Raw genomic sequence first — 19137 nt, forward strand, 5'->3', positions numbered from 1 at the left:
TCAAAGAAAGCTTTCCAATTATGTGCCTCTTAATCTCGACACTGTAGCTATTAGATTGGAACAGTGGCTAGACAGAAGTTGTTTGTTAGGTCAGTTTGACTTGAGATCAAACAGCACCATCCACTTTACAATGAAATAAGCAATCACTTCATCTGTGTGAAAGTAAAAGGCAACTTGTAATGAAAGAAAGAATAGGGTATAGGGAAAGCGACAGCAAGTGGGGCATGCCAGCACATTGACAGAAATGTGAGCAACATGAAGACAGTGAAGTGTAAGCAACGTGACTGGTTTTAAAGTCTCAAGCTGCCCTTGGTTAGCATTTTAACAACTCCTTCTTCTAGGTAAGCTGCATTCACCAACCACCTCCGTATGTCTCTCTGCTCTCGACTGCCTTATCTCAGAGGAATCTGAGGAGAGAATTACAGGCAGAAAATTGAGTGAGGCTTTGTCTTGCAACCCACGTCACTTTGAAGAAGAAAAAAAGAAGAAAGAAGACTGCTCTATCCCTCTCTGGCAGCTGTCACCTTTCCTTGAATCACTTTCTTCTCCTCTGTGCAAGTCTATTAATATTATAATGCCATCAAGGTGAGGCAATCCTGTTATTGGTATGCATGTGATACTCAACCAGGGCTATTGTTTTTCAGAAGACCGTGACAAGGCACAGCCAAGCATGTAAACTCTATAACCTTATACCTCTTAAGTCTGCCTCTGTTTGTCCTTAGATCAAGGACTCTCCACCCAAACCTAACCCTCACCTCTACAACACTCACACTCTTTCCAGCCGACGATATTAACATTGATCATCACAATACACCACACCTAAAGTCTAAAGCGGTTAAAAAGCACATTCACAAGTACGGCAGCAGGTTATAATCCATCTCAAAAAGGTGGGGCTTTTAGTGATGGGAGATTAATTTTAAATGGAAGGGACTTAGTGTCACCTCTTGCTGACAGGCGTATTCAACAGCAGCTCATTAAAGTGACTCAGAGAAGAAGTCAAACTGGATACAGTGGTATTTGTTGTTGAGCGGCACACCGTTTTCATCTTAACGATGACTACAGTCCTCTGGATGCTCAGCCTACACATCATGCCGCAGTGATTCACATAAGGGGAGGAGGAGAGATCCGTCTCCTGCTCGGTCTGTATTTAGTATTGTTTAAATGGCTAGAGGTCACATTTGTGTGGTGGAGGTAACAGCTCATGCAACACCAGCCATTGAGCCCTTCAGGTCATGTTGACAGTTGTTAGCTCTGATTTGCGTAATGAGAGTGTCAGAGCAAGTGTGATCATTGTCACAGAGCTGAGCAGAGATGTGGGCATACAACATACATGGGTACAGCTGACGCTCCAGGATAGATACAAATACACTTTCTGTCTGATTAGTCGCGGCAGTAAGGCCATAGAAATAACATCAGCAGGTGTGGCTTTGTGTCCAAGACTAGAGGTTAGGGATGAGGCGGTGTAGGATTTTAATTGGGATGAAATAAACACAAGTTCATCGAGGTGAATTTTTATTATCGGGACATCGTTACTATCCTCACATGACTTGAAAAGCTTGCCATCATGGTAGAGAAGTGGAAAATAGATCTTGGAAATACAGGAATTACAGACTCACGTAATATTTCCATTAAAAAATAAAAAGTATTAATCCTTTATTTACAATTTATTCTGACCTTATTTAAGATTTTTAATTTTTCACAAAAAACAAAGATCACTAAGAAAAGATGTGTCCTATCTGTGATGCAATAAAATGTTTAGTTTCTTAACAAACTGAAGGGTAAAGGGATTATGTGCCATTTTAAGAGTTTTAAGCATATTTGGATGAGTATTGGGATAATATCGTGAATCACAATTACTTTGGCCAGAATAAACATCCCCATCAGTGAGGAAGTTTTCATATCATAATATTCCTATGAGAGGTGTCAGAAAACATGCTAAATGAAAAAGATTTTAAAAAATCACCTGGTTTGATAAGAAACATTTCAAAACAGCGCTGCACTGGATAACCAAGTTATGAAACGAAGACGTTTGCCTAATGAAGGAGTCGGGATGGATTGTGTCCAGCTGTGATCCAGCCGGTTGTTACGAGGGCTTTAAAATCTGCAATATGAAGTCTATTCATCCCCGGTTACTATCGAGAGGAAGTCTGTTTGCAGCTCTAACAAGGAAATGAAGGAGGTCTGGAGTGAAGCCATGAAGGGATGCATGTAGAGGTGGATCACAAGTCAAGTGGCTTCATTTCTCTGCTTCCTCTCAATTCACTAAGCCAACAGGTCGATGAAGCCAAAACCTGAGAGTATTTGTATTTTACATCCTTCCCAAACTGAGTGATTAAAGATCTAATTTCATCTAATTTAGCTGTTTTACCGCTCATATTTCTAAAACCAGCATGCTTCACACTACTGGCACATAAAGAGGTGTTAATCTGCTGCCGCATTAGGATTTTAGTGGGAACTACTGCCATCTGATGGCGACAGCCGACAACTATAACACTACTCTTTGGGATTTCACGGTTGGAGTGATGAATGAAACCATTAGAGGGACCCAGGTGCTTCCAATTTACAAACAGAAAGCCAAGCCAATCCAGATTCAGAAGTTTATAGCTTTGTAGCTAATGGTCAGCCGAGAGCCAAGTCTATTGCATCTTTACTTTCAAATAGGCTGGATGAGAAGAAGAGGATTCCCAAAGTCCCTCTCGGTTTTCATTGGACTGCCAATCACAGTGAATATAAAACATGTGGGGAGTTAGTCAGTAATACGTAAGTATGTAACTTTCTTTATGTAGTGCCTTTCTTGAGCAATCGTGGGAAACTGTTTCACAAGTAATTAAAACAGAAAGAATAACACACACTTCACACACTGATTAGAGAGATACAGACTAAACGGACAACAGCCAGTGAAAAGATATTTATATATTATTATATATTTTAACCCAATTAAAATTATATTATAGTTATAATGGAAGTATGGTACACTTAAGACTCTTACCCGCCACACAGCCATTGGTTTTCTATTAACTTGTAGAGTTAACGTGAGATAAATTATAATGATCAAAAGTGTCATTATCATGTGGTAATGTCCCAGAAGGGACTGTTGTGAAATTACTGTGTGTCCGTGTTTCATAATGCGTAAACTTGGACGTTTGTTAATACTAAAATATATCAAATTCCCAATATCCTTTTCACAAGAAATCTATGTGTGATAAATATTTAGATGTCCTCTGAATGCAATGGCATCCTGCAGCTGAATCAGGTAAAATCAGTTAATGTACAGAGCGGGTCATATTTAAAGTATTCTTTATATACGAGTGCAGAAATATTGCTTCTTTTCTCACACACATTACAGTTCAGTTTATTAAACTCAACATAACCAGCTGTTGGTTTTGTTTTATATTACAACCAACCTGCTTTACAGTAGGGTTGCTCTCCTGTCCAGGTCCCATCATCCAGACAAGTGCGCTCTGTTGAACCGTACAGTATAATGTGTCCCACTCTTCTTCCCATTCCTGGGTGTGGGAAGCCAGCCACAAGACGCCACTAAAAGAAGAATAACACATTTAGAAACCATTGTCAAAACATTACCTTTCTCTTAACTAGTGACAATTAAATGTTTTTGAAAGATTTGCAGATGTATGGCCATAGATAATCTTTCAACACGAATGCTTCCACTTCATTAAGCTTTTCTTATGGCATGATAATACTGTGGAGTATAGTTCATAACCAGACACACGCAAACTCTTAGAGGTCCTGTATGTTACATTTTCAGGCATGCTATTATTATTATTTTAGATATAAAACAAGCAATAACAAACATGTATACAGTTGCACTTTGGCATTGACACACAGAGGTGTTTCACATGGTGCTGTCCCCGGAGCCGGGGCTCCCATTAGGGCCCGATGATTTTGGAAGGCCCAGAGTGTGCCGTTTCCCATTGTGAGGCTCCGTGTGTAAGGGTATCATATTTACAGTACTATGCTCCTTCTTCCAAGCACGTCGTCAACATGTCTGCTACCAGAGGGTCATCAGGTCTCCCGGGTGGAGAAAATGCAGGAACAAAAGCAGGATCTTGCTGGGAAATAGTAGGTATCCAATAGGTACTTTGAGTCATATATGAAAAGGGAAATCGTCTTTGAAATGTTCCCTGTGGATAAAAATAAAACAACACACCATTCACGATGTGCAATTATGTTGGATTGTTGGTTAGAAAACCTAATTACTAGTTTTAGATTGAGCCTAAACCAACTGAAATGAATGTCAGTAGTGATAGTTGTGATGTCAGAAGTATCCATAAGCACACAACAAACATCCCCAACTGCATTACAGCTAATGTTACAAACACACATGCAGTATCAGAACAGTTCTACCCAATGTAGTACAAGCACACTTAGGAAACATTAAATGTCCAAGAACTAGTGAACAGAGAGACTAATAACCAACCGATCAGACATGGCTAACCACAATAATGGGAATTATTGCCGCAGCAGCATGTTTGATCAATCAGACTGCTTCGCTCAAACTATCTACTTTCTTAAACATGGTTTTAAAAATAGGAAAATATAACGCACGCTATAATTTGGCGATAAGAACATAACTCTAAGAGATAAGTGCGGGTCACACCCAGCATGCTGTCATGGTTTTCTTTCATCAATCATACAAAAATATCGGCAACAATAAATCTATTAGATCCCACAAGCTTTAGCTGGGTGTTTGCTGCACTTCCACTGAAGCAAAAGGATTTCAGTCAAAAGGTCAAGCGGATGAAAAGTCATCGACTCACCTAGTTTTGACAGGACATGTACTGTAATTAAAGCTGAGACATTATTATCATCGCTGTATGCGGTTTGCCCCAGCTGTGTTCCAGAGATGTGGTTCCACTTGCACTGCATTGGTCACAGCGGCTGATATCTCCCCATAATCTATTAAAGCTGCGCTAACTCTAAACATGTGTCTTGTTTTCTTCCTCTGCACTCTTTAAACATTTGTCAAAGGTAAGGCCAAACGTATGGTAGTTAATTAAAAGACACAATGATGGGTAATTATTAGTAAATCATAGAATCCCTATTCAGCCCGCTGCCCTTCTAAAACAGGAAAAATGGCTCTCTACACAAAATAAAAACAAAAAAGTTTGTTGTGTAAAAAGTTTGATATTTATGTTGCTTCAGACTGAAAACTGAGTATTTCAGCATTATTCACAAATATAAGTCTTTCACACTCACAGCCAGCTCCAAAGTGAAGATTTCCTCCGACGTAGCGTCAGTTGGGGAAACGATCTCTCCTAGTTGGGTCAACAGGTCATCTGATGGGGTCAGAGTTCATTGGACCGAGGTGTGGTTGGTAAACTCTGCTGGAAGCAGGACAGTCACCGTCGTGACTCCCTCATGCACACCAACCTCCACGTCAACTCCAGAGAGCAAGATTACTGTCACATTTTGAAGTCTGGGGGCGAACACAAATACTCCTGGAAAAGAGACATTGTGTTTGTAGTTTAGATGATAACAATCTTAAAAATGTATATTCTATACACCTTATAACCTTTACAATACACAATGGTATACAACAAAAATGTGTTAAAACAGTAGATGTCCATGCAGTCAAGGTCAACTAAGGCAACATTTAGCTGTACAAAAGAAATAAACTAAAGTTGCAAAAGAAGATAGAGCATCACATTTAGTGATGCCTGCTTTAGTCACTGGTGGAAAACCTCCTCAAAGGAAGTGGTCAATCAGAACTTGAGAATATAAAAAAATAAAAGTTTTTCTTCCCCTTCTTAACTTTAATAGACACAATTGAGTTATAACGTCACTGTACAATTGCTATTAATATAGTGCTTATAACTATGATTATAGTCATACATATTAATAATGCTTTATAACAATAATCATAACGACTAATAAAGCCTTATATAAGTCTTATAAGGTCAAGTATCACAATGCACTGACATTTTATTTGCAAAGATCATCGTGTATTACGATTCCCATAGTTGTAATACATTAAAATCTTTTTATAATGCATTATACTGACTATTATATTGCATAATAATGTGACTATAAGTTCTAAGTGATCATTGTTTGCTTTAAGTAAAGTGTAAAAAATATCATTAAATCTGAAACAACACACAAAACGATCAGTAACAGCCAGTAAGAAATTATGAAGTATAATGATACTTGACCTTATAAGTCATTATACAATGCTTTATAATGTATTACAATTATTGTTAAAAATCATTATGAATATTTACCTATAACTATAATTAGCAGATTATAATGCATTATAAGTATGTTGATAATGCTTTACAGACATGGGCCTTTCATGGTATGAAGTAATAGTTGAATAATAAATAATGATTCTCTTGCTGCCAAACTTAACGTGTGCAGCTGCTCAGGAGAGTCCAAACCATCACAGCGTGTACGTCCATCCATCTCGTCTCGGTGAAAGGTCGGACCTTCCTCGGCACCTGAAGGTGGCCCTCTGCTCGATGCACCTGGATGACATCAGAGGCCTTCTCCTTCACAGCCACGGATGACAGCCATGTGGCTTTGATCAAGGTACCTCTGTGATCAACATAAACATCACATTGCTACAGATATGTAATTATGTAGTATGTATTCTGTTTTTTCTATCAGCGCTCAAGTCTCTGCAATATTAAATATTCCAGATGTTTGATTTTCCTGATCTAATGAGAATAATGAATATTAAAGACATCTGGTCATCTGCAGTCCCTTGGCCCATGGCTGTTGTGTAATGGCTTTGAGCAAATTCTAAACATTGAAGTTGAGATCTGTTCTTCTTCACTAAATCTGACTCCAATAGATACTGAGCAAAAACAAGAGGTAACTAAGGGAATAGGCTGTCATTTATTTTTTACACAATATGTTTTACTCACACAAGACGGACCTGACGTCACGAGCAGAGAGCAAAGAGAAAAGTGCCACCAAACGAAGACAAAAACGAAAATCAGCAAGAAATACCAAGGTCAGTCTGTCTGAGCAAACTCTAGAGGCAGGCAATCAATCTGGTGACTGGTGAAGAGTTTCATCCACACAAAGCTGCTGCCGTGGTAGCATGGGGATGAAAGAGAGGACACAGACAGGGCTTTCACATCAAATGTGGACTCAGCGTTCTTAAGTTTCACCTGTTCTGTTCCGGTCTGAACACTCACCTCTCTGTCTGGCGAGGACACGAGGTAGAACTCTGCTTTGCCATTGAAAGTGTAGCTGAGGCCGTCGAACGTTATGAAATGCGGATCCCACGAGGACGACACCTGTGAAGCGACGAGAAAGAAATCACTGGTGCGTTTAAACCAAATACACGTTTTTGACACAAACATATTTATTTCGAACAGAACACCTCTCATATGAGTATGCAGCTTATTGTTGAGTTTATAGTCTCTGGAGAGCAGGTAATCAGTTGTGTGATCTAATATATTTCCACATCTTAACTCTCAGCTGCAGTCTCTCATTCATTTACTTCTACTGCAAACTCCTCTGGTATTACCTGCTAATCTAATGTCCATTTGCAGAATAGAGTAAGTGTGTGTAGCCACGCAGAGGCAATTCAACACAGATTAACTATGTTTGTGGTGTACTTTTTGCAGTCTCAGTCTTCAGCCACTGAAACCAGAATCAGAACTCTTTATTCACTTGTTTGATGTTAAGAAATATATAATATCCTTATCTTGTCCAAAATGATTATGACATACAAACACATTTTAGTCACAAAATCAATTTGACTACCGGTGAATAAAAATCTCTCAGTGATAAATGATTAAAAGCGATTAAATATCCTGATGACTTTAACAGAACTCTAATATAGTAACTGCCCTTAACACTGATCACATAATATGATTTAACACAAAGCCTGTTCCCGAAAGTATTTCTTTAGTCTATTTTTCCTTATCATTAGAGGGATGAATGGATGAATTCTAATCTTTTGTTTACTACTCACTGGTCATAATGTGGCTGTCATCGTTTTAGTATAATTCTGCGTCATTTCGGAATTTATTTGCAATATTTGCCATTGAAAGCATAATTAATCTTTAAAATGTTCATTTTTCACATCACATTACAGTTCATTTAGCTGACACTTTTGTCGAAAGCGACTTACAATAAGTGCAAATCATGAGGATACAACTCCAGCTTTAAATAGGTGAAATCATTTGAGTGCAGAATTAAAAACTTCACAAAAGTGCAACATACAGAAACAATAGAATACAAATTCAACTATTAGCTACAAATTTGTCGAGGTGCTGTTGAAACAGATGAGTTTTCAGTCTGCGATGGAGACTGTCTGCTGTCCTGACATCAATGGGGGAGCTCGTTCCACAATTTTGGAGCCAGGATAGCAAACAGGCGGATTTAATTTGAGGGGAATCTGGGTCCCACTCGCAGTGAGGGAGTGGCGAGCCGATTGCCCGATGCAGAGCGAAGTGAGAGAGTTGGGGTGTATGGTTCGACCATGGCCTGGATGTAGGAAGGGCCTGATCCATTCACAGCACGGTAGGCCAGCACCAGAGTCTTGAAGCAGATTCGGGACACCACTGTTAACCAGTGAAGGGAGCAGAGGAGAGGTGTAGTGTGGGAGAACTTCTCTGACTTATCTGGCTATTATTATCTTTGACTATGATGAGCACAGAGGTATTGTTCAATACTCTTATGGGGAGAGGGGTGTTAAAACATATTGGACTTGAACATTGAGTACAACAGGAACTGTTCATAACCTTCATGATACAATTATTGGTCTTATATTTAATTTTGGACTATAAACGTATTTATTCACCTTGAACGTCTGTATATTGCTTTCATATTCTAATCTCTCGTTTGTTACAATATATTTAAACAAAAGTCTAATGTACTTGTTTCATTTTGTAAAACAGAGATGACCACTCACACAATATTTGCTGATGTCATCACACCCAGTTCTCTACAGTCGTCACAATATTAATTGAATTGCTAGAGCAGCCTGCTATTAACGGCCTCCTGAAAAAGCCTTTGTTTAAATCAACCAATTACTTGTTAGACAGTGCTGTAAGTTCTTTAAGAAAACAAAAACATCCAAGCTCTTCTTTTTATTTAGCTAGTTTATAATTTAGTTAAAGAAAGCATATGTTTCTGTTATTATATACACTAATTATAGTAATACTGTTAGTGTTACTATTGCTACTATCGCTATTTCTATATATACACTTCTTCAACTGAAATGTTTTAATAATAAATCATAAAAAAAATATATATTAATAATATAAACATACCAGAGTCATTGAAGTGCACTCACATGAAACCAGTGTCTGCTCGGGCTTTGTCTAATAATCGATTTATCGTACAGCCAATCAAATGTCAGGAAACTGTAAAAAGAAAAAATAATTATAATAATTCTAGGGGCATTACTTGTTTTGTCCAGCCGAAGGTAGAAGAAGCCCAAAATATACCATTAACATACTGCATGTGTGACAGAGAAAAGCAGCAAATCCTCAAATTTGAATAGATGGAACATGTTTGGCATCTTTGCTTGCAATTAATCGAATATCAAAAGTGTTGTTGATCCCTTATCTGTCAATCGTCAATTTGTTTAGTCGATGAATGATGTCAGATGCCTGTGGTCTGACCAATACTGAACTCTGGAATAAGAGTTAACAACACTGACTGTCAGATATTTGATACATATTAAATCTACAGTACTTTAAAATCATATTAAATAGTTGGCCTAATTCACCAATAGTTTCCTAAGTTTGTTCATGAATGTGTTCTTGACAAAGGTCCTCAGAAAGGTGTGCAGGGCCGTGTGACACGCACAGAAATTGAAAAGAAAAGTTGAGAGAATTAAGTAAATAATGCCCAAACGAAAGTCTAAAGAGGGTGGTGAAAAAACTCAATAGTTCTTAAGTGAAGGTACTTCTGCAGGTATTCCTGCCGAGAGCGTACAGAAAGCTCAGCTCGGCCTGCAGAGAAGAGGATCCGTTCATCCCTGCCTCTGTGCTAATGCTGAACTCTCTGTAACCCCACAGCTCCATGTTGACCATCTCAGATCCAATCAGAGAGCTGTCGAACGCCGATGTTCGGCGTGCCATAGTAATGCCACTGTGTTGCATTCACCAGGGTGACCTCAAAGGCAGGGTCCGCTTCACTGGGGTGGACCCACAGTGAAACACAGAAAACATGAAGGGGACACAGGTAACCAGTTGTGGTGTAATCCTCGTGCAACCATAAAAAGAGACAAGAGAACATAACTGCAACAAAAAGCTCACTTTGCTTATTGAAAACTCTTTATGAAATAGTTGCATAAATAGTTGATTCTTGGCAGTAATAATTACTGCAAAATGTGTTAGTCTTTTATTCGTTTCACAGTAGAACCACTTAATATTTTCTCAATGGTAAGAATATATATATTTTTTAAGTGGCATCTTATAAACTATACTGCATTCAAAGAATGTATTTATTTATTATTTATTATATATATAAAAATTTCAACGCCAGAATATTTTATTATTTATTTTATATATTGTTATTGTTATTGTTATTGTTATTGTTATTATTATTATTATTATTATTATTATTATTATTATTATTTTATTTATTTTTTTACAACCTCAGTTATCTAAAGACCCTCTGTCCCCTCATCTTCTATGAGCTTCTGTGCTAAGTTTACAGCATTAGATAACCAGGTATGTAGAGCAGGGCCGATTAAAACTAAAACTACTACAGTATATGTTCATTATACTGAGTTACTACTGCAACACTCTCAATTCATACATTTACTGCTCGGGCCCTCATTTGCTGAGAACTTAAATATTCCTCAACATCCCAGCAACAGGAATAAAGATAGATGACACATTAAAAAAGAAACATAAACTGTCTTAGTGAGGTGTTCGGCCACCTCCAGCCTCCAGAACAGCTTCAGTGGTATTTGCCATAGATTCTGCAAATCCACAGAAAAGATGACCTCCATTATTCATTCTTCTTCGTTGGTGTTAGTTACTCATCACATTATTCAGTACCCCTCGTATTATGTGTACATTAAGTTTCTCCGCTAATTTCTTTTCTCTTTAAGTTTCAAATTAGTTTGACACAGTTATGAATAAACAAGTGAAATATAACTTACATGATAAACATTAATGCAATGTGCATATAAATATAAATCAGTGCAATGAAACAGTCATTTTATCTTTGCTGTTATTTATTCATATCATCATTATCATGACACAGGATGCAGGATTCTTCATGGTATTCTGGGTGTTGTAGTTCTTTCTCTGCACACGTCAGCAGCAGTGCATGAGTGCCTCATTTTACTAACTTTTCAGACAGAGAGCTCAATTTTGTTTGTTTTTCTTTTGTTCTTTTCAAAAACAAAAATGTCCGTCTCTTTTTCTCTTATCATTTTCTATTTTACAAATGTCCTTTGTTTCTCTATTTTCTTTTCTCCCTTCTTCTCTTTTATTTTTTTAAACTTTCAAAACCATATTTATATTATTGTTTTGTTTAAAACATACATTTCAGGAATCGCCAGTCGAATGTAAGCGAGGGAGGTTTGGTTTTGTAATCAGCAGGTTAGAAAGACTGCAGCTTCTACTGCTTCTGCTTCTAGTTGCAGAAGATGAAGCTGAAATGTCGGAGGAGCTCACAGAGGCTACAAAACCCAACAGCTAACCTGTTACAGGGAGAGGATTTCTAGGTGTAGGAGCAATACATCTTTTCAGTCTGTCTTTTAATCCATCCACCATCTTATCTTGCGCAGGGTCTTCAGGGGGAAGCTGAAGCCTACTCCAGCTCACACGGGGCCATAAAGTGTCTGACTACAGGTTTTAAATAAAGCATTTCTACTTTGTCTGTTATGGTGAACACACCTAACGTGCAATCTTACTAGAAAACATGTTTCCTGTTTTCCTGTAAAGGTGACAACAGAAAAGTAAATGAATCTCAAAATCTATATTGTTGTTTATTCATGTATTTTGAAACCAGAGAATAATAATAATACAAAGGCAGGTTTAATAAACAACCCTCAGGAGAGTTCACACTGATGCTGTACTCTCTCATAGACATTTATACAGCCGGGAGGATGTCCATTACAAGTATTGAAATGTCTTAAATTGAGATAAATATGAAACATTGTCACAATGTCCTTCTTCAGACACATTTTCAATTCCCCAAGCCCCTTCAGGGTTATCCTTTACCTGCTAACCAGATGTACAAGATCAGTGACCGGCAGGGGAGGTGTGGCAGGAAGTGTTTCATTTGATTAACACATGAAAGTGCCATTTCCTGCAAAATAGAGCCTTCAGCCATAACAAGCTAAGCTATTGCTCTACTGACGTGCATAACATCTACAAAGAGTATTTGTTGAGAGTTACAACGTTTGCAAAGGTTCTGCAAAATAACTCAATTTTGAATTTCTTGGTTTTTGATTTTGTTTAGAAATTTGATATTAATCTATGGCTTTTCTGAAAATGATTGGAATTTAGACACACATATCAGTTACCAATACTTTATAGAATAGTAGAAGTAGGCTCTCACAAAACAAGATCTACTGCAAAACATATGCACTATACACAACATGTGATCTGTATATACTGTTTATATTTTCCAAATTGTGCAGTAGTATTCAGATTTGTCTAAGAAATGTAGTGGAGTAAAAAGTAGAACATTTTTCTCTGAATTGTAGTGGAGTAAGAGTATAAGCAGTAGAAAATGGAAATACTCAAATACAGTACAATAAACTCAAAATTGTACTTATGTATAGTACTTGAGTAAATGTACTTAGTTACTTTGCACCACTTCCCATACCTGCATTCCACATTGTATTATTTGGTTTGTTGTATCTAGCTATAATACACAATGCAAACAAGTCATAAGAATTCTCAGTATCCTGCATATGCAAAAGTGGCAATAGGAAGGCACATTTGAGATTTGAACAGCAGCTCATATTTATTCTTTTGTCCCTAAAATACCTTTGACAGTCACTTACCAGCTGTTTTAGGTGATTAAATAAAAGAATTGCACAGAGAAAAATGGTCTCTCATATGTACTCTCATGTTTATCGTACAGAACAAAATAACACTGTGAACACACACAGCTGTCCTACACTATGCTTGTTTGAAAACCTTCCATTGACTTGTGCAGAGTATTAAAGGTAATTTAAATAGCAAACAGAGTTTCCGATGATAGTAGACGTGCATTTAACGTAGGTTCTTCAGGCGTATCAACACACCATATTTATGCTTCACGGTACGCACATTGTCATGTTTATAATTTTGTTTTTAGGTAACTTTAGCTAGTATTGTAAACTAAACCGTCAGCGCCTGGGTTAGGGGTAATTCACGTTGAAGTAAAATACTCTCGCGAGACCTTGCGATATTTGAGCATTTGGCGCATGTGCACTTCGTGACACTCCACATATCCCAGCAAAGTGACTGAATGAATTGGAGGGGGGTTGTCAAATTATATGAAACGATTCTTCTGTTATGTTTTATTCGTCGTGGATCATCTCCACCTCGTTTACCGGGACAAGAACCAGAATAGAGGAATAGTAGGGAGGGGGAATGTCGTTTTTCTTCATCAACTAGCAAGCTAACAAGCTAGCTGACGTTAGCTATAGGCTCACATAGCCACAAGCATCAGTCCTGTAGCTGCTTATAATAAAAGGTAGCAAAATGTACTTTCTCTACACAATTATCGCGTCTTTAGTTGTTTTTTTCATTTTGAAATGGATGAAAAAGAGAAGATGTTGCACCGACCTGAAAAGACTTGATGGCAAAACAATTATTATAACAGGTAAATAAGCATGTCTTGTTTTTGAGCAAACACCTCCCTTAGTAACTTTGTTTATTAGTGGACTGTACTGTATACATGTAGATCAGTGTGGCTTGAATTGTTAATGACTACACTAAACACCACTGCCTGTTGTTGCCTAATATTACATTAACATGCTGATTATTTTAGGCAATTTTACTGCTGTCCTCTTTTATCCTCTTGTCCAGCAGTTACACATGAACTTCCTATTTTTGTCTATTCCAGGTGGGAATTCAGGCATTGGCAAGGAGTCAGCTGTTGCCTTGGCAATGAGAGGCGCTCGTGTCATCATCGCTTGCAGAGACCCTGACAAGGCTGAGAAGGCTGTGAGGGAGATCAAGTTCAAGAGTCACAGCCTTAACGTCCTTCACATGGAGCTGGATCTGGCCAACCTGCGCTCTGTGAGGGAATTCTGTAAGAGCTTCCTCCAGAGAGAGAAGAGGCTTGACATCCTGATCAATAATGCAGGTGTGGCAGTCAACCGCATGGAAGTTTCTTGATCCATGATAAAACAATATCACCAAAGAAAGAAAGAAGAGGAAATGTGTTCCTTCGAGTAGATGACTTAGAAGTTTTATTGACAAACTAACATTGCATTAAAGATTTGTTGAGTTGTTTCTTGTCATGGGTCTAGGCATAGAGGTGGCTGTACTGTAGAGATTGTTTAGCAACATCAGCTAAAAGCCATCTTTCTTCACCCTCTGTTGCGCTTCCTCAGGCATGCCCGGTGTCCTCGAGTGGACAGACGACAGCTTCAGCATGTGTTTTGGCGTCAACCACTTGGGTCACTTCCTCCTAACCAATCTGCTTCTGCCTCGCCTGAAGGAATGCACCCCCAGCAGGGTGATCACCCTCACATGCTCCATCTACAAATACCAGAAACTAAACTTTCAGGACCTCAACTACAACCTGCTGCCATTCTTCACCTACTGCCGCAGCAAGCTGGCAAACATCTACTTCAGTCAGGAAGTGGCCCGCATCACTGAAGGGAAAGGAGTGACCTCCTATGCTGTGCACCCCGGTAAGAGGTGCTGCTTTGTACGCTGCTCTTGTCCTGCACCGGTATTCACCTGGGGTTGCACTATCCACCTTCTTTGCTTGAAAAGCTTACAGAACAATACAGGTTACCGTTAAAGGAATTTAATCTAACACAATTTGGTGCTAAATTCACAGATGATTCTATTTTCTGACATTTTATTGAAGAAACAAATATCAAGAGAATAATTGATAATGAACGAAGGTTACAGCCTTACAACTTCATATGGAGTCGTTTGTAAACTGTCTATTTAATAGTTTTAATTCTATTGTGTTATTATATACACTATGTTTGTATTTAAGATGAAATAGGGGTTGGTCTATATAGCAAGAAACACTTTTCAAACCCTTTTTCAGATATTTCTGTACTGCTTACACTGAGGTAGCTCTCTTCAGAACAGGATGTGTGGTTCTTATTTGGCCGTTGTGCTCAGTTTTGAAAATCAATGAGCAGTGTTTCTTTATGACAATAGTGTATTTATTTACAGGCCGTTATTAAGACTTGTATTTCATTCACTGGATGATCCAACAACAAACATTCCTATCTGGTTATGTTATATATATATAAACATTATTTTAGATTGAATTCATCACAATAATATCACAAGATACACTTAAAACACAATATTAAATGACTAATTTCTTAAATTTGAATCATATTGCCCACCCCAAACATACAGCATATGTAATACTGACACTATTTATTTATGTTTCTCCTGATATCTCTGCTTCCTTGTGCTGCTCCAGGTTTTGTCCAAAGTGCTTGGACGTGCCACTACTCCATCCTGTTCCGGATGCTGATGCAGGTGATCATGTGGATGTTTTTTGTGCCGTGTGAGATTGGAGCTCAGACTGTCATCTACTGTGCTGTGTCAGAGGAAGCCTCCAAACACAGCGGGGGTTACTTTGTCGACTGCAGACCAGCTACTCTGCGTCCTTTCGCAAGAGACGCTGGTGTGGCAAAAAAACTGTGGGAGGCCAGTGAGAGACTGGTGACACTGGCCTGATGGTGGAACTGATTCTTAGTTATTTATGGTCGTGTGATTTCTTTTTAAATATCTTTTATTTTCATTGACATGTTTGTGTAAAATGCTGATGGAAAGATTTCTAGTTATTTTATGTGTTTATGTAATTTAATGTATTTATTATATACAAATAAAAAACTTTGTTTTTCACTGTCATTTAATAAACATTGTTATTTAATATTTAACACATGATTTAAAATGGTAATTATTACCTAAAGCATGTGACACAAGCAATGTGGCATTATGGTTTTAACCTAAGTATTTATGCAGTCAAACATTTCTTTACCAATGCATTTTATTGTATTTCTTATTTATTTTTTACAAAGCACTTTATGCTGAAAGTCACCGTAAAATCTGTTAATTAATGAAACAGCACCGTCTGCTGGTAGGAAGATAACATGTCAGCTTTCAATGATTTACTTAAATCGACGAAAGTGAAACTTAAAGCTGATCTCGAGACGCCATTACAGGGAGAAAGATCTTTACTATAAACAGAAGGAGAATAATCTGTCATTCAGAAGGACACCGGTTTGGTGAGTCTTGCTTTCAAAGATAATTCACACATCAGAGCGAATGGCGGAAAAATCTGTTCTTTTTGAACGTTTCCTGAACTGCCATGTGTGTTCAGAGACTTTCAGAGATCCTGTGTCTCTGAGCTGCAACCACAGCTTCTGTTCCAGCTGCCTGCAGAACTTCTGGGAACAAAGTAAGAACAGAAACTGTCCCATTTGTAAAAGAAAGACCTCAAAAGATACATTAGTGAACTTTGCACTGAAGGAACTGGCTGACTGCTTTGCTGAGAGGCTGAAAGTTGGATCATCTGAGACGGAGAAAGGAGAGAAGAAGGTGGAGGTGTTGTGTAGTAAACATCAAGAAGAGCCTCGATTGTTCTGTAAGGATGAAGATAGAGCTGTGTGTCCTGTCTGTGAGTTTTCTCTCCACCAGAGTCACACGGTGGTTCCTGTAGAACAAGCAGTCAGTGAGCTGAAGGACCAGCTGACATGTGACTTAGAGTCTCTGCAGGACAAGAGGGACAAACACAAACAAGTGGAGGACACATACAACAAAGTGATTCAAGAGTCCAAGAAGCAGCTGTTGTCCACAGAGAGGAAGATCAGAGCAGAGTTCAACAAGCTCCACCAGTTCCTGAAAGAGGAAGAGGAGTCCAGACTGGCAGCTCTGAGGGAGGAAGAGGAGCAGAAGGGGAAGACTATCAGCAGAGAGATGAAGATGATTCAGGAGCAGATCTCCTCTCTGTCACACAGTATCTCTGCTGTTGAAGAAGACCTGCAGAAACACAAGGTGCCATTCCTCAGCAGTTATAAAGCCACTCAGACCAGAGCCAGAGTCCAGTGCTCACTGTCAGATCCACAGCTGCTCTCAGGAGCGCTGATAGATGTGGCCAAACACCTGGGCAACCTGTCCTTCAGAGTCTGGGAGAAGATGAAGGAGAAGGTCCACTTCAGTCCTGTCCTTCTGGACCCAAACACTGCATCCCGCTGGCTCTATCTGTCTGATGATCTGACCAGTGTGAGACATGGAGACACACACCAGCAGCTTCCTGATAATCCAGAGAGATGCACTAAGTATGCTGATGTTCTGGGCTCTGAGGGCTTCAGCTCAGGGAAACACAGCTGGGAGGTGGAGGTGGGAGATCATCCTGTCTGGTTAATAGGTTTGGTTAAAGAGTCAGTTGACAGGAAGGGAAAGATATACTGTTCACCAAAATATGGAATCTGGTGTTTAGTACATCGCAGTGGGGAATACACTAATGGTGATGGTGAGACTGTCAGAGTGAAGAAGAATCTCCAGAGGATCAGAGTCCAGCTGGACTATGACAGGGGGGAGGTTTCCTTCTCCGACCCTGAAGACATGACTCACATCTACACTCACAGAGACACTTTCACTGAGAAACTCTTCCCATGGTTCAGTATTGGAAAAGCTGGTGAAGCTAAAACTGCTGATATCAAAATGTGTCCCACTGAGATTTCTCTGTGACGTTCAGGGAGGGTGGTGACGTCTCAGTGATTTATTAGGATTGTTATGCTGGAGGTGGTTTTTTGTCAGTTACAGATAATTCCAGTTAAATGTTTATAGATGAGAATGGTGTAATTGTAAAGTACATGAAGAAAATGTAGAGATGCAGGTTAAAGAAAGAATGAGATGTGATCTCTTTCAGCAGGTCACATGATGGATCACGTTCCTTGATTGTTGTATAATATACAATATATTTCCACAGCACAGAATGAGAAACTAAAGCATAAATGTCGGCAGAATTATGTGTTGGTGGTGTAAATGTGCTGCAAGAACTGGGACGAGTAGATTCCATGTGTTCATCTTATTGTACTTATATCTACAAATGTTATTTTCCCAGACATGAGAAACAACCTTTTGTATCTTAATACAGTCATATTGTTTCTCCAGTGTTTTGATAAAACGTCAGGTCTTACTGTGCACAATGTAAGAACAGTGAATGTTAGTGTAATAATTCACCTGTGATTTGTTGAGCGTGTGTGACTGTCGACATATTCTATATATTATTTCAGTTTATCCATAACAATAAATAAATCTTCTTTATTTGTGCTTCTTTGACTGTAGAAGATTCTACAGGAATAACCTGATGAAGTTTATATTGTTCTTCAATGTTTAATCCATATTAGAGGAGCCCAGAATGGCAAGAAAATCAGACATCAAATATTGACTTTAAGATTGTGTGCATTTGGGCTGCGACTAAATATTATTTCTGTTATCAAATAATGTGTTGATTGTTTTAATCAAAATATCTTTAAAGTGTGAAAAATGCCAAATAAAAACATCAAAATGTCAAATTTGAGCAAATGTTTGGATTTGTTACCTGATGAATGATTTAAAGGATTGATGTTTTAAATCGGCAGCGATATGTATTAGTAAGTACAGCTGGCAGTTCATTAAACAATGTAACAAGAAGTGTCATTTCTAATAATATGTATTAAAATGTTGAGTGCAAAGCCCTGACCTCGTCTTTAAATTGTGGATGTTGAATGGTAAAGGTCGCAGTGGTCACCTTCACCTTGATCACTCACATTAATCTGTATCTTTATGATCGCACAGCAGCATTCATTTCATCATTCTTCAACATGTGCTGTTTGTTTCTGTGTGTTGATGTTAACTGTCCATTAGATGTGAAACTTCCCATCAGCACATGAGTGTGTGTTGGATGAACTGCAGGATTTACACTGTGGATTCACGTTACGTTGGATTCAAAGACTTATTGTAGTTTATATGTAGGGCTGCACAATTAATTATTTCCTATCATGAC

At 38.4% G+C, this 19137-nt stretch overlaps 3 protein-coding genes across 3 annotated transcripts; 2 read left to right on the forward strand and 1 right to left on the reverse strand.

The window, feature by feature from the left end:
• Nucleotides 1–392: 392 nt before the first annotated feature.
• LOC115013853 (sushi domain-containing protein 2) lies at nt 393–10221 on the reverse strand. Its single transcript, XM_075074134.1, is given in 12 exon segments — nt 393–407; nt 3405–3541; nt 3891–3950; nt 3953–4071; nt 4073–4142; nt 5218–5232; nt 5235–5460; nt 6405–6552; nt 7114–7262; nt 8509–8537; nt 9890–10047; nt 10049–10221. Coding segments are annotated over 12 exon segments (1299 nt in total).
• A 3138-nt stretch (nt 10222–13359) lies between these two features.
• LOC115013742 (retinol dehydrogenase 14-like) lies at nt 13360–15995 on the forward strand. Its single transcript, XM_029440220.1, has 4 exons — nt 13360–13761; nt 14005–14247; nt 14498–14800; nt 15562–15995. Exons 1-4 carry the CDS (start codon nt 13641–13643, stop codon nt 15819–15821), a joined length of 927 nt encoding a protein of 308 aa, XP_029296080.1. The 5' UTR covers nt 13360–13640; the 3' UTR covers nt 15822–15995.
• Nucleotides 15996–16162: 167 nt separating this feature from the next.
• On the forward strand, nt 16163–18826 carry LOC115013741 (nuclear factor 7, brain-like). Its single transcript, XM_029440219.1, has one exon. The coding sequence runs from the start codon at nt 16413–16415 to the stop codon at nt 17835–17837; it is 1425 nt and encodes a 474-aa protein (XP_029296079.1). The 5' UTR covers nt 16163–16412; the 3' UTR covers nt 17838–18826.
• The last annotated feature ends 311 nt before the right edge of the window (nt 18827–19137 follow it).

Source organism: Cottoperca gobio, chromosome 9 (genome assembly GCF_900634415.1).
Source record: "Cottoperca gobio chromosome 9, fCotGob3.1, whole genome shotgun sequence".
In the NCBI taxonomy this organism is placed as follows: domain Eukaryota; kingdom Metazoa; phylum Chordata; class Actinopteri; order Perciformes; family Bovichtidae; genus Cottoperca; species Cottoperca gobio.